We start from the raw sequence: 22,557 nt of genomic DNA on the forward strand, positions 1-22,557 counted from the left end.
GTTCAACACACATTGAGCAAAGACTTTGTTTTTTTTAGTTTTTTTTTAATTTAATTTAATTTTTTAAAGTTTACATCCAAACTAGTTAGCATATAGTGCAACAATGATTTCAGGGGTAGATTCCTTAATGCCCCTTACCCATTTAGCCCATCCCCCCTCCCACAAACCCTCCCGTAACCCTCAGTTTGTTCTCCATATTTATGAGTCTCTTGTGTTTTGTCCCCCTCCCTGTTTATATTATTTTTGTTTCCCTTCCCTTAAGTGTATCTGTTTTGTCTCTTAAAGTCCTCATATGAGTGAAGTCATATGATATTTGTCTTTCTCTGACTAATTTCACTCAGCATAAATATCCTCTGGTTCCATCCACGTAGTTGCAAATGGCAAGATTTCATTCTTTTTGATTGCCGAGTAATACTCCATTGTATATATATACCACATTTTCTTTTTTTTTTTTATTTTTTTTAATGTTTATTTATATCTGAGACAGAGAGAGACAGAGCATGAGTGAGGGAGGGGCAGAGAGAGAGGAAGACACAGAATCTGAAGCAGGCTCCAGCCTCCGAGCTGTCAGCACAGAGCCCGATGCAGGGCTCCAACTCACAGACCACGAGATCATGACCTGAGCCGCAGTCGGACGCTCAACCGACTGAGCCACCCAGGCACCCCTATACCGCCTTTTCTTTATCCATTACATCCATCGATAGACATTTGGGCTCCTTCCATACTTTGGCTATTGTTGATAGTGCTGCTATAAACATGGGGGGTGCATGTGTCCCTTCAAAACAGCACACCTGTATCCCTTGGATAAATACCTAGTAGTACAATTGCTGGGTCATAGGGTAGTTCTATTTTTAGTTTTTTTAGGAACCTCCATACTGTTTTTCAGAGTGGCTGCACCAGCTTGCTTTCCCACCAGCAGTGCAAAAGAGATCCTCTTTCTGGCATCCTCACCAACACCTGTTGTTGCCCGAGTTGTTAATGTTAGCCTTACTAACATTAAGGTGGTATCTCATTGTGGTTTTGGTCTGTGTTTCCCTGATGATGAGTGATGTTGAGCATTTTTTCATGTGTTGGTTGGCCATCTGGCTGTCTTCTTTGGAGAAGTGTCTATTCATGTCTTTTGCCCATTTGTTCACCGGATTATTTATCTTTTGGGTGTTGAGTTTGATAAGTTCTTTATAGACTTTGGATACTAACCCTTTAACTGATATGTCATTTGCAAATATTTTCTCCCATTCTGTCGGTTGCCTTTTTAGTTTTGCTGATTGTTTTCTTTGCTGTGTGGAAGCTTTTTATTTTGATGAGGTCCCAGTAGTTCATTTTTCCTTTTGTTTCCCTTGCCTCTGGAGACATGTTGAGTAGGAAGTTGCTGCGGCCAAGATCAAGGAGGTTTTTGCCTGCTTTCTCCCCAAGGATTTTGATGGCTTCCTGTCTTACATTGAGGTCTTTCATCCATTTTGAGTTTATTTTTGTGTCTGGTGTAAGAAAGTGGTCCAGGTTCATTCTTCTGCATGTCGCTGTCCAGTTTTCCCAGCACAATGTTGCTGAAGAGACTGTCTTTATTCCATTCGATGTTCTTTCCTGCTTTGTCAAAGATGAGTTTGTGGGTCCATTTCTGGGTTCTTTATTCTGTTCCATTGATCTGAGTGTCTGTTCTTGTGCCAGTACCATACTGTCTTGATGATTACAGCTTTGTAGTATAGCTTGAAGTCTGGGATTGTGATGCCTCCTGCTTTGGTTTTCTTTTTCAAGATTGCTTTGGCTATTCGGGGTCTTTTCTTGTTCCATACAAATTTTAGGATTATTTGTTCTAGCTCTGTGAAGAATGCTAGTGTTATTTTGATAGGGAAAGACTTTCTTTATGTAAGACATTGTGCTCCATGCTGAGGGAGAGAGGAGGGGAGCAGGGAATACAGATGAATTAAACCCAGTGCCCACTTTCATGGCGATAAGACATTTTGGAAAAAAGCACAAAGCACAGTAGGGATTCAGAAAGTGATTATTTCTTACTAGAAGATGCAGGAGAAAAAGTCATGAAGATATTCACGCTGGACAGTATTTCTTATCACTGAGGATGCCATAGACTTTTTCCCTCCAGTAACATTATCCTCTGTTTCTGCACCTTCAGAATGAGCTGTTGGGCCTGGAGGCTAATACCTGATTAGAAATACCCAGAAAATAAGCTTGGAGAAAAATTAGCCTTTTCATGGCTAATGACAAATGGCACAGAAAAAAGGAGTGGGAACAACCAATATAGGAAAAATTGTAAAGAACATTGTTCTTTGAATCAATGTAAGAATTTTTGAAAACTGATATTAATAGGAAATCTTTATCATCATTAATGCCATATCATTATTTTAAAAGTCTGGCTTTAAAGCAATTTAAGGCAACATGCATATTTCCTAAACATCAAGAAACAGAAAAATAGTTTTGCTAAAACTATTTACAGGCTGTGAGCGCTTTTCTAAAGTGTAGATTGAGGAGTGTGTGTGTACATTTTCTTCTTACTAAATCATCTATAATCAAGCATTTACTACTGACAGTCATAACTGAAATTTGTACAGTGCTTTTTTTTTCTTTTTAGATCAATGCTTACAAGGCAGTTTCACATTCATTATAAACCCTGTACAGTACATTGGCGTAGGCTAATAAATTTTCTTATTCTCTGTTCTTAGGGTGAATCAGCACCTGCCAAACTTTTGAGACAGCTCACGGCTTAGAGGAAGCCTCATCTAAATAAAGGCCGGCTAAAGTGACATTGCAGGGATTTAATCCTTCTCTGGCAGCCCGTGTGACCAGAAGGCTGATTTGCAAGTTTCCACTCTCCTAGGGTCCAGATCACTGGGTCTCGGGGGCCCTGAGGCTGGCCAGCAGGAGAAGTGCAAAATGAAGGAGGTCAGAAGGGAACGCCAGCAGCAGGGACCCGGGGGCCTCCACGGGGCTCTTATACACCACAATGAAAGATTCTCCGGCCATCAAAGGAAATAGCAAACTGGAGGCTTTGTCTTGGGACGCAGCCACCTTCCACAGAGCATCAGACTGCATGGTGGGCCAGAAAGTTCCTGGAGCCTGAGCCGGAGAGTGGTTATGGTAACTGGATGTGCGGGCCTATACAGTGAGAGCTGGGAAGTGCCACGTGAGGGAAGGTGGGAAATGTCTTGAGTGAGGTGGGTGGCTCCTGGCCTGGCTGGGCAGACTCTGCTGGCCCGTGTGCCTCTGCCCCCCTCAGACCAAGAAGGGGTCTGCTCATCAAGGAACCTACCCCGATCTGCAGGCCAGCTGTCACAGACACGGGGCTCTGGCAGGCCCTAACTCCCATCTCCCATCCCCCGGGCCCTTGGCACTGCTCCCCGAGCCTGCCTTCGATTGGTGCCCTTGGCCGAGACGGAGATGTGAGCCTGGGGTGGACGATGACTGCAGTGTACATGAATGGAGGCGGCCTGGTAACCCCCCACTATGCCAGGTGGGAGCGGCGGGATAGCGTGGAAAGTGGCTGTCAGACGGAGTGCAGCAAGGAGGATGAGGAGGGGCAGCCCCGCCAGCTGACACCCTTCGAGAAGCTGACCCAGGACATGTCCCAAGATGAGAAGGTGGTGAGAGAGATCACGCTGGGGAAACGTATTGGCTTCTACAGAATCCGAGGGGAAATTGGAAGTGGGAACTTTTCCCAAGTCAAGCTCGGGATTCATTCCCTAACTAAAGGTAGGATCTGACCTTCCTGGATTGTCTCCTGTGGTATCAGGACCTAGAGTGGGGACAGGGTTAGGAGGCCAGAGCCAGGGAAGCAGGTGAAGCGACATTCCGGTGGCCCTGCTGGGCGCAAGCCCTGTGCCACACGCCTTCCACTGTTACCTCAGTTGGTTTCCACAGTAATGGTGTGAGGTCAGGATTTGTATTTCCATTTGGAGATATGGAAACTAAGATCCAAAGAAGTCAAATGTGGTTTTTGGCAGTTCAATCTCAGAGGATTTTGACTCTAAAACCTCTCCCACCGTACCGTGTGGATGAGCTCACTCAACGTTGAGGGGACTGTGTCCAGTCAGGCCATGGAGAAGTGGGGTGGGGTAGGGCTTGGTTCCCAGGCAACTCATATTCCAAGTCCTTATTTATCACTTCTGTTTGTGTTTGTGTGTCAATGCAGATGGCACAGGAGGCCTCCCAGGTCACCACTGCCAGTAGCTAGCAGGGTTCAGTCTCCCCTCCTCACCTGAGGCTGCTACTTCTGTTATCTCTGGGGGAAAGGCTTTTGATCTCAGGACCTTCTCTGCTTCAGTCTACTCTGTTCTCGTTGTTGCTTGGCTCCTTGCCGTCTAGCAAAGACCCATGTTTCCCTGGATCCAGACACTCGGGACCCCAGACCAGCAGTGCCCACGACTCTGGCTTCAAGGAAGAACTCTACAGAGAGCCCAGCAGCCCTTTGTTGGCCCAGCCCAGTGTGGACTCTCCCCCATGCCACGTGTAACTTAGCCGAAGCCTAGGGATTATCATAAGGGAGTTGTAAGGCAGGAAAATAACATTTGTGACTTGATATAATTTACCAACTTCCTAAAGCCCATGGACTCTATCCTGTTCCTGAGAGTACTGTACTGACATCTTCTCACCATAGGCCCAGCCTGCTACCCTATCTCCAGTGTCACTCTTCTCTCATATTAGAGTTGACTCTCATTTTCTTCTCTGCTCCAACCTTCAATTCCATCTCTATGTTTGGCCCCTATATAAAAGTCACCCCCGCCCCCCAACACATATACACACATGTGCACACATGCATAGTCCCAAGTCACTGGAGCTCCAAGTCTCCCGCCGTCTTGCTCAGAGCCCAAGCATCTGGGTTCACATCCTCACATCTCGGCTACTCACCTTGCCTCCCTGGGTAAATGACAGTACTTCAGCAGACAGTGACAGTGCTGACTTTATCCACAAAAGTAGGTCTAGTGCTGTAACTCGAATCTAATTGGGACATGTGTTGCTTTTCAGTGGTCTGGAGCAAGAATGAGAGACAAAGGGGACACAGGGAGACGAGGGGCCAGAAACTGGGAGAGAAGACATGATTAGGAAGGGGAGAAGAGAAGTTGGGTAAAGGCAAAACAGGGGAGGAACTCAGAAAGGGGAGCATGTCCAGCGCATCAGAAAGGCCACGGGGCAAAGGCTGAGCAAAGGCTACCAGATGTGGCCAACTTGGAGCTTTTTCCTGGGTGTGAGTTCAGGTGTTAGATTCCAGTGGTGAGGAAGCAGCGTGGGGCAGTGGAAAGAACAGGGATTCAGAATCAGATGAATTTGTTTCAGGTCCTGGTTCAGTCCCTTCCTAGTCACTTACTCTTTGGTCCCTAGTTGCCTCAGCCATAAAATAGAGATAATGATTCTTACCTTAGAATTGTTGGGAAAATTAGAAAAAACATATACAAAGTATATGGCACATAGTAGCCACTCAATAAAGGGTAGCTATCATTGGTGCAACTCGATTTTTTTACTTAAATAAACTTACTTCAGAAGGAAATGTAATGTTATTTAAATAATGAAAAACCAACGTCACTTGCTATGAATAGAAGGTAATGGCAAAAACAATTTTAAAACAAATTGCAAACAAATTTAAAAGATTTATTTTTTATTTATGTATTTGCCCAGCTTTATTGAGACATAATTGGCATATAACATTGGGTAGGTTTAAAATATGCACCACAGTGATTTTATTATGTCTGTATATATTGAAAAATGATTACCTCAGTAAGGTTATTTAAAACATCTGTCACCGGGGTGCCTGGGTGGCTCAGTCGGTTGAGCGGCCGACTTCGGCTCAGGTCATGATCTCGCGGTCCGTGGGTTCGAGCCCCGCGTCAGGCTCTGTGCTGACTGCTCAGAGCCTGGAGCCTGTTTCGGATTCTGTGTCTCCCTCTCTCTCTGACCCTCCCCCGTTCATGCTCTGTCTCTGTCTCAGAAATAAATAAACGTTAAAAAAAAAATTAAAAAAAAAAAAAAAACATCTGTCACCTCACGTAGTTAGGATTTTTTGTGTATGGTGAGAACTTTTAAAATTTAGTCTCTTAGGAACTTCCACAAAGTTTTGAAGGAAAACCGCCAAGTAACAAAAAAGTAAAACATTCCAAAAACCGATCTGAGACTTTCTCTTTGCCTTAATTAGGAGAATTCAAGAATAACTGAAGCAGGAATAGTGTTTTTATGCTGTGCATCAGTGCCATTTAAGGCGGTTTCCACGCACAAAAATCATTTTGCGCCCCGTGAGTGTTACCGGCTTCACTTTGGGAAACACGGACCTCATCTAGCCCTCCCGCGTGTCCCAGAAGTGACACGGGTTCTTCCTGCAGCCTGCTTTCTTCCGGCCCTTCTCCCTGTTCAGACGGTGCCTAAGAGAGAGCCGTGTCATTAAGTAGCAGAAGGGCATGGAGTGAATATTGTGGAAAGACACTGGCTTTGGAATCAGTGAGACCTGGGTGGGATTATTATTCTTTTTACTTCTGTGTGACCCAGAACAAGTTACTTTATCATTCTGTGCAATTTTTTTAATGTTTACCTATTTATTTTGAGGGGGCAGGGAGCACGAGCCGGGGAGAGGCAGAGAGAGAGGGAGAGAGAGAATCCCAAGCAGGCTTCTCGCTGTCAGTGCAGAGCCCGATGTGGGGCTCAGTCTCACAAACCGTGAGATCATGACCTGAACCCAAGTCGTGTGGGACACTTAACTGACCGAGCCACCCCGGCACCCCTGCGCCTCAATTTCTTCATGAGTAAAATTTAAAAATCTAACACACTGAATATCTACCATGTGCCTAGACAGAGCCACACTAACCATTCATCAAATGCTATTATTAGTCTGATTTTTCGAAAAAGTCTCTGTTCTTTAGGCCTGCCGAGTCACACATAGCTGGGTTCGTGGAACAGAAGCCTACTCAGGTTAGCTCGTGTGTACGAGGGGAATTCTGTGGGCCCACAGCAGGGAAGCAGAGCCGGGTCTCAAGATATCACACTCTCCATCTCTTCTTTCTCTGGGGCTCGCGGTTGCTCATTTCTGCGTCCCTTGATGAAAGTCTTGCCTCTCTATACTTCCTTCTGCAGAGTGGCTTTCTCTGCGTGATTATCGGAAGACGCACGGCCACGAATGGTTGTTGCCAGTTCCACGTCTACACGATGTCCCAGCTTTATTACCCATCTCCATACCACCAGTTTCATTCTATGACAGCTCGAATTTTGAGGAGAGAGAATGTGACTGCTCACCCGCCAACCGATGGCAGGCCGCCACTGAGTTCAAGGGCACGCCTGCATCGGGTCAGCGGCAGCCTCTAGGGCCACAGGTCCCACGGCTCTCTCAGCAGAGCCTGAGGTCCAAAGTAGTGTCTCTGAGAGGGGAGAGTAGAGAGCACAGCAAATCAACGGACACATCCGCCGTAGAGCCGATAAGCAGCTAAGCACAGAAATCAGCGCAAGCCCTTAGCAAGCAAGCGTCTAAGTCTGCAGACAGGCTGTTAAGTAAGGAGGGCAGAAGACGACGCATGACAGCAACAACTGGCATTTACATGGTGACTTCCTGCTCAAGTGCCGAAGGCTTCTCATCTGTTGTATTACAAAATTAACTGAATTCTAGTTCCTTGAGTTTCAGAGAACACGGCATTTTTCTGCTGTGCAAGTTGGGTGCCTCAGTGGCCTCACTGACATGCTCTCCTCAGTGCTGACCCACCACAGAGTAGCCCTGTTGTCAAAGGTTCAGTGTCACCCTCTGGCTATGGGACATATGTGCAAAAGAGGGGGACGGAGGCCAAAAGCACAGGGGGTGGAAAAATCAGTTCAACAAGCAAGTTTGAACAACAGAAAACGTAATGGCAGGTAATTGAGCGACAGAAAAGGAAATCCTGGGCCTCACTGGTAGGCCCATCCTGTAACGGGCTCGTCCTGGCTCCGCGCCCCGCCTCTCTTGGGTTCTGCCTTCAGTAGGCCCCCGGTCAGGAAGGAGCAGGAAGGTGAGCATAAAGGGAGCTGAGAGGTTGGGCAGGGGAGCAGGGGGAGCCCCCAGATGCAACGACAGGGAAGGCTCAGGAAAGAGGAGGGTGGTTCAGGTCCTGGGAAGTGGAGTCTCAGGGACCCGAAGAACTGGCCTGAGGAAAGGAGGAGGGACATTTGGCCACCCTGAGCTGACTGGAAAGGAAAGAGAGAAGTAACGTTCCTTCCAAATCTTTACCTCTGAGAGAGGAGGAGATTTACCAGCAATTGGCTTAGAAAGGTTCGCTGGGAATTTCAAACAGCTGTCCCATTGCCCAGCCACATCAGATTGTACAATGTGGACAGTGATTGTGTAAGTATGGTCCCCATCAAAGCCAGCTGGCCTGGAATTGTCATCAGGCTTTCTAGGCAATGGGGACAGCCTGGACAAGACAATGGAGGAGATTCCCAGGAAAGCAGAGAGTTTCAGTGCCGGGGGAGGGCGGGGGGTGGGGCAGCTCCTAGGACAGTCGTTTTCAAAGGGCACCAGCTGTTTTGGATCTCTAGAAGGAAGGCTCCAGTGGAGGCCCCTGTTGGCTGGAGTTTATTTTTATAGCTAACAGCTTAGATTCCCTTGGGCCTTGCAAGCTGATAGGGCAGAGCTATGAGTCCCCTTTTAAGCTGATTAGAAATTTCTCAAAAGAGATGATGCACTCAGCCTCTGAATATTTTATGTTCCATCTGTTGTCACAAACAAAAGTAAATGAGGCCACGGGTGCCTGTCCCTTTCTCTGTTGCTGCCCTTCCTGACCTCTTCTTCCCTGGTCTTCCTGTGTATTACTCTAGTCTCATGTTTCTAGAACCCTTTCTTCTTCTCTCTCAATTTACTTATTCATCAGTTTATTCATGCCCCCTCACCTTCCTTTTTAAAAATATAATAAACACTCCCGTACCGATATTTTGTTCTGGGCCTTACAGAGTCGAGTACAATGTGGTGGTAGCCTATTAGGAACTCACAGTAGGTACTGGAGATGGGATATGACTGGAAGGTGTGGCCGCAGAGTAAGGTAAATGGGTGTGTTCAGCTGTGCTCAAGGGGAGCAGGAAAGGGTCATTGACCGGGACAGGCTTGCAGTAGGCCTAGAAGTTTATGAAGCGCATGGAGGTATGAGCTAGTGAGGGGAGTATTTGGAAATTTAAAAGGAATTCGGCAAGGGGGATGCAGAAGGTGACACAGGCAGGGACTAGATCATGGAGAGTCTTCCTGTGCATTTGGGTTTTGTCATTTAGGTATTGGGGAGCCACCAAAGAGCTTTAAGCAAGCAATTAATACAAAGTGATTAATATGATCAACTTTCAGTGAGGAAAGCAAATTGAAGTTGGGGCATGACAAGAGTCAGGGAAGTCAGAAAAAGTATTAGTCTAATAGTCCAGACGAATGATGATGTCCATCTCAACTAAAGAAGTGAAAGGAAGGATGGAGAGAAGGAGATGCATCTGAGAAATATTTCAGAATATTGGAAAACCCTGTGGTCAGTTGCATGGGTGACAGCAGGAAGGGAGAAGAGGTATTGAAAGTGATGCCCAGGGTCCCATTTATTTAGCAACTCAGAAGTGGGTAGTGACTATAGAAAAAGAAGCAGATTTGAGAGGGAAGATTTGGAAGCACTGATTTGGGGGAACATGAAGGTCATGGAGTCTAACGGCCACCCTGGAGCCTGAGGGAAAGTAGGAACGGGAAATAAAGATTTGGGGCTTAACACATCCAGGGGGTAGCGAAAATCTTGGGTGTTCTGGTTACAGGCTCCTTGGTGTCATTGTATCATTTTGATCCTTAGAATTTCCCCACATGGGTTATAAATAGTAAACGTTCAACTAAACATTCAACGAATATTTGGTAACTTAAGTTAGTATAAAATGCCTCATGAGAACCCAGTGGGGGCAGGGAAGAGATTTTAGAGGGAGCAAGGCATGGCAGTACTCTCTGGTAAGTCCTCTCTGTTGTCACCTCCTGGCAGACAGGACTGGGGACTAACTCAGTCTAGAGTAAAGCTTCATAGAGAAGGCTCATGGATTTTAAAGAAATGATACCTCCTCTTGAACACATTCATTAAAACAGCAATTAAAGTTTGTTTTCTTATTTTAAAAACGGTTTAAAGCGGCTTTGGTGAATCCATCCTAAATAGGTCCAATATTGGAAATACTGTAACCAAAAAATGCTCATTGTGGGTGTTATTTATCATGCAAAGGACTAGAAATCCCTTATGTGATCCAATGATATAAGAATTGCCAGGTAAATGAGAGCATATACACTGGATAGAAGGTTACACAGCCATTAAAAATCAGGATTATTGAAGAGTCTACAGTAACGTGGAAGGTGCACGGAACAGAACAGTCAATGAAAAAGCAAAGTGCCAAACTGAGTTTACTCTGTGACGATATTCCTCACCCTGGGTTCTTGTGAGGTTAGATCAGAGCCTTCATTCCACAAATATTTGTTCAGCACCTGCTGTGTAACAGGTGCTCTTCTAGGGACTGGGAATACAGCAGGGAACAAAATAGACACCAGTATGTGCTATGAAGCTTACGTTCTACTGGGGAGAGACAGACAAAAATAAGTCAGGAAAATATTCATTATGTTACATAGTGGTGAGTGATAAGAAGGAAATCAAGCAAAGGGGATAGGGAACAGAGAAGGCCACATTTTAGATACGTTGGCAGGGACAGCCTTCCTGAGGGGGTGATCCCTGACCTGAAAGAAGGTCACCGCCCACAGATGTGGGGGAGAAGTGGTCATGCGGAGGGGGTAGCAAGCCTAAGGAGGGGGTGTGACTGTAGTACTCCAGGAATGGCCAAAGGGATGAGGCCATGGGACAGCAGTGACCAGATCATGTGGGGTCATTATGTCATAGGAAGGACTCCGGCTTTTCCTCTGAGTGAAACTGGAGCCAAGCATGGACGTGACACGATCTGGCTTATGCTTTAATAGGATCACCCTGGCTGCTCTGTTGAAAATAGACTGCGAGGGGTCAAAGGCAGAAAAGGAGAGATCAGGTAGGTGTCTGTGCCAGTTATCCAGGCAAGAGATTAGTGGTGGCTTGGAGCAGGAAGTTAGCAGTGGAATGCTGAGAAGCGGCTGGATTCTGGCTGTATCTAGTAGGGATCTGCTGACAGATTCAAAGTGGGGTGTAAGAGAAGAGTCAAATCCTCAAAGGTTTTGGTCCTGACAAGTGTAAGAATAGAGTTTCCGTTTACTGAAACTGGGGAGACTGTAGGAGGAGCACGTCTGGGGGTGGGGGGAGGAGACCCAGAGTACGGAACATGTTGTGTCGTACGTACTTTTACACATCCATTACGCATACGTGTCGGGGGCCTCACCCACGTCTCCAGGCACCTTACCACCTCGGTGCATGCAAGCCTAACCTTCACATGCCAGTCTCGCTATCTCTCTGCCTCTGGACTTTCTCTGGGTTCTGGAGCCTGCTCTTCCCGCAGGCATGGGAGGCCAGAAGGAGAGGGGAATTTACATCCCCCAGGAGTGGCCAAAAACCAGTTACCGGCAGTAGTTGATCCATAAATACGCCAGCTCTTCTTGTGATATCAAGGCACAGTAACTCAGCAGGATGACCGATAACTTGCTTAGTAACACATCATTTACTGGCCGTCTTTCCTTTCCCATCTCGGTTTTTCATTCTTCTATCTGTATTTCCTGGGGTTATCTCCTTCGTAAACTACTTGCACCTGCATCCCTGCCTCGGACTCTGCTTCAGGCAGAATCCAAACTAAGACAACTAAGTGGAGAGGTCATGCAGGCAGACATGCTTCTGCATCTGGAATCACCAAGGAAATGGTTGTAGGGAGGGAGTCCAAGGACTGTGCCTCCAGGTAGCCAACACTCAGAGGCTACCGAGATGAAAAGGACACAGCAAAAGAGGCTCAGAAGTAGAAGAGGCAGGAGAAAAGACACATACCATGTGCATTCACTAATATGTGGAATCTAAAAAACAAAACCAACAGACAGACTCTTAAATATAGAGAATAAACTGGTGATTACCGGAGGCAAGGAGGGTGGGGGGAGGATGGGTGAAATAGACAAAGGGGACTAAGAGGCACAAGCTTCCAGTTGTAAAATAAATAAGTCACGGAGATGGAAAGCACAGCACAGGCAATATAGTCAATAATAGTATAATAACGTTGCATGGTGACGGGTGGGGAATACTTACCGAGGTGAGCGTTATGTGCGGAACTTGAATCAGTATATGGTACACCAGAAACTAATATACCATCGTATGTCAGCTATGCTTCAATAAGAAAAAAAAAAAAACACACAAGAAAGAGGGAAGAGAAATGCCATAGAAACCAAGTGATAAAGGTGTTTCAAGGAGAAGGGATAAAGCCTAAGAAATAACAATTGGTCTTAGCAAATTGGGGGTCATTGCTGACCCTGAGAGGCCTCCCAAAGTAAGGTGCACATTCCCTAGGGGATGCCCAAGATGATCACTGGATAAGGGAAGGCAGTATTAGAATTTCCAGGGGCACCTGGGTGGCTCAGTCAGTTCAGTGGCTCACTCTTAATTTTGGCTCAGGTCATGGCCTCTCAGTTTGTGGGTTCAGGCTCCACACCTGGCTCTGTGTTGACAGCTCAGAGTCTGCTTGGGATTCTCTCTCTCCCTCTCTCTCTCTCTGCCCTTCCCCCGTGCTCTCTCTCTCTCTCTCTCTCTCTCTCAAAACAAATAAATAAACTTGGAAAAAAGAATTTCCATTTATATTTATTTGTCACGATATCTTTTGAATTTCCATGATTATATATACATTTAAAATGTGTATATTAGTACACGTATATTATATATATATACATATATACATATATATGTGTGTATGTATATATGTGTGTATATATATATATATATATATATGTATATATATATATACACAGAGAGGGCCACATTTATTTGAGATAAGTTGGCAGAGACAGCCTTCCTGAGGGGGTGATCACTGATCTGAAAGAAATAAGGTTGCTGCCCACAGATGTGGGAGAGAAGCGGTCATGCAGAGAGGGTAGCAAGCCTAAGGAGGGAGTGTAGTACTGTAGTTCCTGTAGTAGTCCAGGAACAGCCAGAGGGATGAGGCCAGGGGACAGCAGCCACCAGATCACGTGGGGTCATTATGTCATAGGAAGGACTCTGGCTTTTCCTCTGAGTGAAACCGGAGTAGTGCTCAAAAATATTTCATGGGTAAAGAAAGCCAATCAAAAGTTGTGTGGACCAATACCCCCAGGTATCAGGGCCTTTCCTGCTTCAAGATCTTCTTTCCTATACATCCCTACCACTAGAACCTTCCCTCATTGCCTCTCCACTACATTCTTCTAGCTGACACTTAGTCAGATTCCAGGGAAAGCACAGCCTCTTGCTTTTCACCCACATCACCTCCCTCACCTTTACCCTGCAAGCCTGCTGTGCCTAGCATCTTCCACCTGCCTCTCCAGATCCACTCTCCGCCCCCCATTCTGCTCTCTGCCCCAGACTGTGTTATGTCTCTGTAGTTCTCTGGGTTCCAGTTGGCTTTGGTCTCTTGCAGGGGATCAAAGGAACGAGAGGGAGGGCCTGATACCTATTCTCCCAGCCCCTGGCTCTGTGTCTGTAAAGACGATCTTAGATCCTCTCGTGGCAAATTTTTTACACCACACTCTGTGTTCTAATATCGATTTTCTCCCCTTTTCCCTTTGGTCCTCCAGATATATTCTGCCTGGTTCACTTTAGGTTTAAAAATGTGAATTAGTTGCTGTCACTTAGTGATTGGAACGTTTGCATAAAAATTCAGAGGTCTGGCTTCTCTTGAAAAAAATCAGCTGTGACAACACCGAGTCTCCGTGGCAAACAGCAACAAGTGTCTGGAGTTGAGTTTGCACCAGGGCATGTCCTCCTCAGGACACCGTGGTCCCCACTGTTCCCGGTTGCTTTATGCAAGCTCGCCACCCTATCACCACCCTGGCCTCTCGAGATATTCAAGTCTGCAAGTCCTAGTTTAAGGAATGTGTTGCCCACTACATAGGACCTGTGTCAGACTCCTGACCAGATTTGGAGAAAGGGGAGGGTTACTCAAGTGTGTCCAGTCTCTCTCCCTCCTGCCAGCACCGGGAGAGTCCTCTCTCTGGGATCTCCCAACCCGCCAACCTGCTCCCGGGCCTATTCTTCTATCCGTTTCCCTCAGTGCAGCCCGAGTACTCATTCAGACACAGAAGTCAGATTATCACTCTCCCGAGAACCGTGGACTGTCTTCCCGCTGTCCCACAGGCAAAGCCTAGGTTTCTTAAGGCAGCCTCCAAAGCCCCGGATTTTCTGATCCCGCGTACCCCACTGGGCTCCCTTCATTCTCTGTGTCCAGCACAGTGGGCTCCCGCTCGAGTCCTCGAGCACACATCGTGTCCCTCTGTCCCTCGCCCGGGCCTGGCACACATGTGATCCCACAGCCACGTGCCTGGCCTCCCTCCTCACCTCTCGGTCACGGCTCAAATGTCCTTTCCCAGGGAGGCCTTTCCATGCTCCACCCGCACCCCTTCCTCACACGTGCTGCACTTGTAATATGGGCTTTTTAAAAGTCTCTGTCCCTTGCTGAGCTGCAGGGACTGTGTCTTCCTCACTGCCTGGCACGTTGTGTCCGTGCTCACGGAACCCTTGTTGAAAGAGTGGATTTGGAGACCTCGCTCTCCTTGGAAGAGCAGTTTCTTTCACTTAGTGACAATCCAGGATACTGGAGCCTTTTTCATGTTTTCTATAATCATACATTTATGTTAGGAGACATGGCAATAATCTGATTCGACACCAAGTAGAGGAAACAGGTGGACAGGAGTGAGGCCCGGGGGGATCCAGGGCACAGAGTTTAAGAAAGGCCTCCCTTGGGGCTCCTGGGTGGCTCAGTTGGTTGAGCGTCTGGCTTCGGCTCAGGTCATGATCTCACAGTTTGTGAGTTCGAGCCCCGCGTCAGGCTCTGTGCTGACAGCTCAGAGCCTGGAGCCTGCTTTGGGTTCTGTGTCTCCCCCTCTCTCTGCCCCTCCCCTGCTCATGCTCTGTGTCTGTCTCTCAATAATAAATAAACTTTAAAAAAATAATAATAAAAAAGAAAGGCCTCCCTCTCGCAGCTCCTCTCCTGCCTTATTCTGGTCCAGGCTCTGGGAGGGAAGCCTTTGCCAAGAGCCACTCAAATATAAAATAAAATAAAAAAATGGGGCACCTGGGTGGCTCAGTCAGTTAAACGTCCAACTCCTGACTTCGGCTCAGGTCATGATCTCATGGTTCATGGGAATGTGTCGGGCTCTGTGCTGTCAATGCAGAGCCTGCTTGGGATTCTCTCTCTCCCTCTCCCTCTGCCCCTCCCTTGCTTGCTCTCTCTCTTAAAATAAATAAACTTTAAGAAATAAAAGAAAAACAAAAAATAAAATAAGACTCGAATTGTGCTCAAAGGAGGTTTGTGACAGCAGCCTGACCTCACCGTGACCTGATTCTTGGGTGCCCGCAACGTGGGTGACCACGTGCCTCTGCCTGCCACGCAGCAAAGAGGATATGCACCCTAACAGGAGTCCGGGTCAGGTTCAGGGTCAGGATCAGGGAAGAGCAGCGGTGGTGGCTCTTCTGCAGCCGATCTGTCAGGTTAAAGGATGGGGCTCATCATTCCAGCTGTTAAAATAGCAGCTCTACCCGGGGCGCCTGGGTGGCGCAGTCGGTTGAGCGTCCGACTTCAGCCAGGTCACGATCTCGCGGTCCGTGAGTTCGAGCCCCGCGTCAGGCTCTGGGCTGATGGCTCGGAGCCTGGAGCCTGTTTCCGATTCTGTGTCTCCCTCTCTCTCTGACCCTCCCCCGTTCATGCTCTGTCTCTCTCTGTCCCAAAAATAAATTTAAAAAAACGTTGAAAAAAAAAAAATTAAAAAAAAAAAAGAAAAAAAAATAAAATAGCAGCTCTACCTAACAGGCTACCCAAAACCAAGAGTTTCTGCTTCTGGTAAGCAGGTGGAGTGAATCTTACTCCTAAGGACGGAACAGTAGAAAAGACATGACGGGGAGGCAGAAGGCCCAGACGGCTGGTAGTGGCAGTGCATCCCTGGGGCCGATGGCCCACTGAGGTGACACAAAACCCCAAGGGTTCTGCTCCGTTGTGACTCGCCTCCTTCTTCCCTAGTGTTGCCTCCTCTAGAGCAAGCATGACCTCAGAGACCAGAGAACCCTGCCCCTTTCCATTCCAGAAGCCCTGAGGACCTACTTTAATATATAAACAACACTCCTATTTTTAACTAGCGGCATCTATTTTTGCGCCCACAGCCACTGTGCCCAAGTTCTTCAAAGCAGTTGTGGGTCTTCAGGGGCCCTGCAATCCTGTTTTCCCATTTACTTGCCTGGAAACTTCTTTCTTCCTAATACAAAATGTGATCCAATTCGAACCAAAAAAAAAAAAAAAAGAATTGTTTTACTTTGGAGTAGATTCACCGTGTTCAAACAGTAACCATTTTTATTATGCAATATATGTTAATTGTCTGATTAATTGTAGGAAAATTAGAGAATACAGATAAGTTAAAAAAAAAATTAACGGAAAACCACCCGCGATCCCCCTATTAATAAAATAAGTATTCTAAACTTTTTGGTGAATAACTTGCCAGACTTTTTTCTATGCAAATGTGTATTTGTATTTTTTTCTCACTTGTTCTGTATTGAACATCACTTCATGTCAATTAATAAAAATCAGCATCATTAATTTGACAGCTGCATGGTGTACCATTATAGAGATGGATGGACCACACTTCATTTTAGCCGTCTCTCTTGCTGGGTGCTGTTCCCAATGTCACCAAAGTCTTCTGACATAGGGAGTCTTGTGCCCATGTCAGATTATTTCTTTAAGGTTAATCGACCAAAGCAAAATGGCTGGCTCAAAACATGCAGCCATGCTTAAAGCTCTCAATGCATAACAGTAAACTGCAGTCCAGAGCCATCATACCAGCGAACCCTCCCGCCAGCCACACGTCACCCTGCCGGTCAGTCTCGTGCACCCCCTGACCTCTGCACAGACCTCTGTGTGGCCCGTACTCTTACATTATGTGCTTTGTGCTGCCAAAGTCAGATAAAACGTAGCCACGTGGGAAGAGGGAGGAGGGGGAGACAGACAAGGAATCAGCATCTATAGGCCGGTGTGCTGAGATTATCGTAAGGAGAATACACGGAATTGACGTCCTGGGACTGGTTCTGAGGCTAGCCTTGAAGGGTAATCAGGAGTTACCTGAGTACAGAACAGGGAAGCAGTGATGAGCCAAGCAGAGGAAATGATCCAGATGGAGGAAAGGTCCCAGGCATGGATGTTCAGTCCCTTTTCAGGGAACAACAAACAGTTGTGTAACGTTGTGCGTGGGGCTGCGGGGACTGTGGACAGGAGCGATGCAGGATGAGGCAGAAGAGGTGGGTTGGGTCTGATGAGGAGGGGCTTTCTGGGCTAAGCAAAGAAGCTTACACTTTACCCAGACAACTAGATAAAGATCATCAAACTGAAACTTCCTTGGAAGACAGGAGTCTTGGAAGTCCGGAAGTCCTAGAAGACAGGAAAACACACAAAAGCTGTGTGTGGAAAACTCACACCGATCCCAGGAATGAGCACTGTTGTGAGCTCAAGGAACTCCCATCTGTCTGTCATCACCACTGACGAGCTCCAGGAGCCTGGGAACAGCCATTTAACCTCTGTGTCCAGTAAAACAAAGGGGCCCATGTGGGTTCCTCACACTTCTAACTATCTATGTACCTGTGAACATGGGCACATCGTCTCTCTCTCTTTTTTTTTTTTTCCCCAGAAAAGGTGGCCATTAAGATCCTGGACAAGACCAAGCTGGACCAGAAAACCCAAAGGCTACTGTCCCGTGAAATTTCCAGCATGGAAAAACTGCACCATCCCAATATCATCCGTCTGTATGAAGTGGTGGAGACCCTATCCAAGCTCCACTTGGTGATGGAATATGCAGGGGGTGGGGAACTCTTTGGGAAAATCAGCACTGAAGGGAAACTCTCAGAGCCAGAAAGCAAGCTCATCTTCTCCCAGATTGTGTCTGCCGTGAAGCACATGGTGAGTGGGTGTGAGGGATGGAGTCTTGCCCCCACACGGCCCACAGTGGGAGCGTGGGCTCCAGTTGGCCACCCTCCAAGCGTCCCCGGAAGCTTCGGTCCTGCAAAAGGCAGACAGTAGTCCCTTCTGTGAGAGTCTAGACGAGATTACACTCTTTGCCCCCATCTCGTCACTGCCAGACAGCTGGCTCCACGCTGCTTCGGGGCCCTGTCTCCCTGCCTCTGTGTCTCTCTGCCCTCTTACCACGTCTCACATTCCAAATCCTCTCCACCCTTCATGATTCTGCTCAGTTTTGTCTCTCTCTGGAATTTTCTTCAATGTCACGTCAGCTCATACAGACCCTTCTTGCCTTTGGTGAATTCCTCCAGCTCTTGCTGCCTCTGTGCTCAGCAGATTAACATTTATTATGTCATTCTTACTTTAGTCCTCTGATCATTTCTTTAGGTAAATGTGGACTCCTAAAACACACACACACACACACACACCCCTAGTTCCTCCCAGAACTGGTTCTGCTATGCCTTCTCCACTGTTGGCTGTTTTGCCCCCACACACTGAGGAGCCTGACACGTGGGCCTGACCACCATCTTTACGGCTCCATTAGTGCAGAAGTCTGGGCTGTCCTCTTTACCTAGTACAGTCTCAGTACAGTTGGCAGGAAAGAGACACTCGTCTGGGGTCTATGTGAGGTGAGAGGCTATTTCTAGTTCGTTCTTCTGACTGGATGCTGTGGAGGCAAGACTGTCATCAGTGACCTCCTGGACAAATTACTAAGGGAAATTAGTGACCCAGGGACCCGAGATAGGCATTGGGAGGGAGAAGAGAAGGAAAAAGAAGTGAGTGAGAGAGAAAAGCCCAACCGTAATGGGGGTGGGTGCTTCAGATCTTCAGTTCCACCAGGTGTCATTTAAGTGGCCCCATGCTGTGGTGAACTGTCCCAGGGCCAGGCAGTAAGCCAGACCCACATTGAGCAATGGAACAGATGGGCAAAGAGTCTTCCACATCCTACTTGGAAAAGAAATTGAGTGGGAGAGCAGAGGGAACTCAGACTGAGGCCTCTGAAGCTCCGTGCCCTGACATTTCTCCCATCTGTCCAGTGGTGAGTCATGGACACAGATCCAGATTCCACTGAGCGTGTCCACTCTGGGCCGGGACCTTGCTGAGCACTGCAGATACAGTACCACTGGCCACCCTCACAACAATCTCATGAGGTGGCTCCCGGCATCTCATTTTACAAAGAAGGGAAACACTCATGTTACACTGCTGGGATCATTGAACCTAAAATTAACCCAGCCATCAGGCCCCAAAGCCCAGATTCTTACCCCAGGAAGCCCAGCAAAGTCACATTAAACCATCCCAAGAGCCCTCGGGACTAAGTAGGTCGGGGGTCTTCAAGGTTGTCTGTATGGATCCAGAATGTGAGAGTGGGGGTGGGGTACATGCTCGCCACCCACAGTGGGACTTGCTAAAACTTGCTGAATATAGCCTCTTTCCTTCTACTGGATTCTGGAGAGGAGCCCCCACAAAGGAGCAGGGTTGAAAAGTTGGGGAGGGCTCTAAGTCTTGTTGGTGTTGGCTCTAGTCAAGAGCTGCTCAGCCAGAAAAACTCATTCATGGCCTCAAACATGAAGGATTACCATTTCGTTGTGTTTTGGATCATGTAGTTTCAAAAGATCTAAGTTTCATTTCTGGCACTGATTCCTGAGTCACAAGTGTCAGACAGACTCCAACCATTGCCCCACGGAAGAAAAGAACCTTTGGTCTGTTTGGGGGATGTGTGGGTGTCACGTTGGCTAAAGGGCATGGCCGGGCGGCCCTCGAGGCTTGCAGTCTGAGTTAGGTTGACATCCGCTGAACTGGTTGTTACTCCGTCATCTATCACTTCACTGTTTCCGAGCAACTGACACATTTGCTTCTGTTAGTATTATTCCTTGAAAATGATAGCTTTTCCCTGTGTCTTCTTCCACAGCATGAGAACCAAATTATTCATAGAGACCTGAAAGCAGAAAACGTGTTTTATACCAGTAATACTTGTGTGAAGGTGGGTGATTTTGGATTCAGCACAGTAAGTAAAAAAGGCGACATGCTCAACACTTTCTGCGGGTCGCCTCCCTACGCAGCGCCCGAGCTTTTCCGAGACGAGCATTATGTCGGCATTTATGTGGACATCTGGGCCTTGGGGGTGCTTCTGTACTTCATGGTGACCGGCACCATGCCGTTTCGGGCAGAGACCGTGGCCAAGCTGAAGAAGAGCATCCTGGAGGGCACATACAGCGTGCCTCCGCACGTGTCCGAGCCCTGCCTCCGCCTCATCCGGGGCGTCCTTCAGCCCGTACCCACCGACAGGCACGGCATCGATTCCATCATGAGCAATGAGTGGATGCAAGGGGTGCCGTACCCCACCCCTCTGGAGCCTTTCCAACTGGATCCCAAACATTTGTCCGAAACCAGCACCCTCAAGGAAGAAGAAAACGAGGTCAAAAGCACTTTAGAACACTTGGGTATTACAGAAGAGCACATTCGAAACAACCAAGGGAGAGATGCCCGAAGCTCCATTACAGGGGTCTATCGGATCATTTTACATAGAGTCCAAAGAAAAAAGGCTTTGGAAAGTGTCCCGATAATGATACTACCAGACCCGAAAGAAAGGGACCTGAAGAAAGGGTCCCGTGTCTATAGAGGCATAAGACACACATCTAAGTTTTGTTCAATTTTATAAATTGCGTTAACTGCTGATAATTAACCAAGAGCATTGTTGCTGCTTTTAAATTTTTTCATGGACAACTTGGGTGGAGACATTTTTGTAATTTTTAAATAAATTTAAATTTAAGATCTGCATTTTCCCCCCAGAAAAGCCTAGATTTGCTTTCTTGTTCTTCAACTCTAGCGTTCATTCATTTATTTAATCAAGAAATATTTCTGTCAGGAACTGTTTAAGGTGCCGAGGAAAGAGCGAAGAATGACACAGGCCCGGCCCCTCCCCTCCTGTTCAGGATAGTCTAGTGCCGGACAAAGGCAGCGACAAAGACATTTTTTACAGAAAAATGTCAGATAGTGATAGATGCTTTAAAGAGAATGCAAATAGGGTGATGTGATATTAGAGGTTTGCTACCTTGGATGGGACCGTTAGGAGAGGATACTTGGAGTAGATAGTCTGAGATCTGAATAGGAAGCAGCAGTGACCCTTGGAAAGCAGGCCAAGAGCATTCCAGGCAGCTAGGGGTTCAAGACTGGGTTCCTCCCAAACAAAGCCTAGGACAGAGGCTCCATGTAGAATAGTTTCTTTGGGAAATGATCCTGGAGAGGAGAGAGGGGCAGGGGAGAGAAACAGGAAAAGCCAACACACATTGGCCAGAGCTATGGGTGGTCGGCACTCAGTCCTGCAGGACGCTCTGAGGAGCCTTATGGAACACATCTCAGGTGTCTGCCTAGGGCACAAATGGAGAAACATTTACCCATCACCTCCTGTTCACCACTAGTCAAGAGTGGTCCCATGGTGTCACCTGCCCTGCATCCCCAGAATTTGCTGTGTGTAAGTACCCCTGGAGCATGCTTTGGAAGAACATTTGCAGATTATGATGTGTGAACTCACCAGATGAGTTCCTGGTGCTTCCCATGCCATAGTGTCAGAGAAGCCCCGGAGGTGGCCAGGGTCAGGTGACAAGATACGATCAAGTAGGACCTGCATAAGGTTGTTCAAACTTGTATGGAAACAGTCACAGCCTCAGTGGCTGGAGGGAGAAGCGTGGCTGGAAGGATCCGATGGGCACATAGCTGCTACCTGGCACACACACCACCCCAGGCTCTGCCCCGACCCACCCTCTGTTAAATCCAAGTCACTGCTGGCACTCCGTGCAGGAGGATTAGTAGGACAAGTTACAACAGTGGTTCTCAGGTCCAGTGCATCAGAATCTCTTGGAGGCTTTGTTAAAACAGACCGTGAGAACCCACCCCCAGAGTTTTGATTCAGCACATCTGGAGCGGGGCCCAAGAACCTGCGTTTCTTTTTTTTTTTTTAATTTTTTTTTTTCAACGTTTTTTATTTATTTTTGGGACAGAGAGAGACAGAGTATGAACGGGGGAGGGGCAGAGAGAGAGGGAGACACAGAATCGGAAACAAGCTCCAGGCTCCGAGCCATCAGCCCAGAGCCTGACGCGGGGCTCGAACTCACGGACCGCGAGATCGTGACCTGGCTGAAGTCGGACGCTTAACCGACTGCGCCACCCAGGCGCCCCGAACCTGCGTTTCTAATAAGTTCCTAGGTGATGCCGATGCCATTAGGGACCACGCTTTGAAGACTATGGAGCCACAGTCACTACCGCAGCTGGTCCCGAGGCTAGGATTGGATTCATCCCTCCCTTCTCTGTCACCCATTCTAAAGGTCCCTCACCTTTGGCCAGCATTTCAGCTGGCCTAGATTGGTCTAGTATGGTGTAAATCTTTATCATCAAAGATTTGAGCCTCTAGGGGTGCCTGGATGGCTAAGTTGGTGGAGCGTGTGACTCTCGATCTTGGGGTTGTGAGTTTGAGCCCTACATTTAGTG

The 22,557-nt window shown here is 47.4% G+C and overlaps 1 protein-coding gene across 3 annotated transcripts in view; it reads left to right on the top strand.

Moving 5' to 3' along the window:
- NIM1K (NIM1 serine/threonine protein kinase) overlaps positions 1 to 20,866 on the top strand; it is a 64,003-nt gene extending 43,137 nt beyond the window's left edge. For all 3 annotated transcript variants that reach the window (XM_019464286.2, XM_019464287.2, XM_019464288.2), the window contains exons 2-4: positions 2,676 to 3,702; positions 17,747 to 18,015; positions 19,982 to 20,866. In XM_019464286.2, the coding sequence (XP_019319831.1) occupies positions 3,411 to 3,702; positions 17,747 to 18,015; positions 19,982 to 20,731 (1,311 nt within the window). In that variant the 5' untranslated portion in view covers positions 2,676 to 3,410 and the 3' untranslated portion in view covers positions 20,732 to 20,866. The remainder of the gene's footprint in view (positions 1 to 2,675; positions 3,703 to 17,746; positions 18,016 to 19,981) is intronic.
- Positions 20,867 to 22,557: the final 1,691 nt, after the last annotated feature.

Source organism: Panthera pardus, unplaced genomic scaffold (assembly GCF_024362965.1).
Source record: "Panthera pardus isolate Hobbes unplaced genomic scaffold, ASM2436296v1 HiC_scaffold_2, whole genome shotgun sequence".
In the NCBI taxonomy this organism is placed as follows: domain Eukaryota; kingdom Metazoa; phylum Chordata; class Mammalia; order Carnivora; family Felidae; genus Panthera; species Panthera pardus.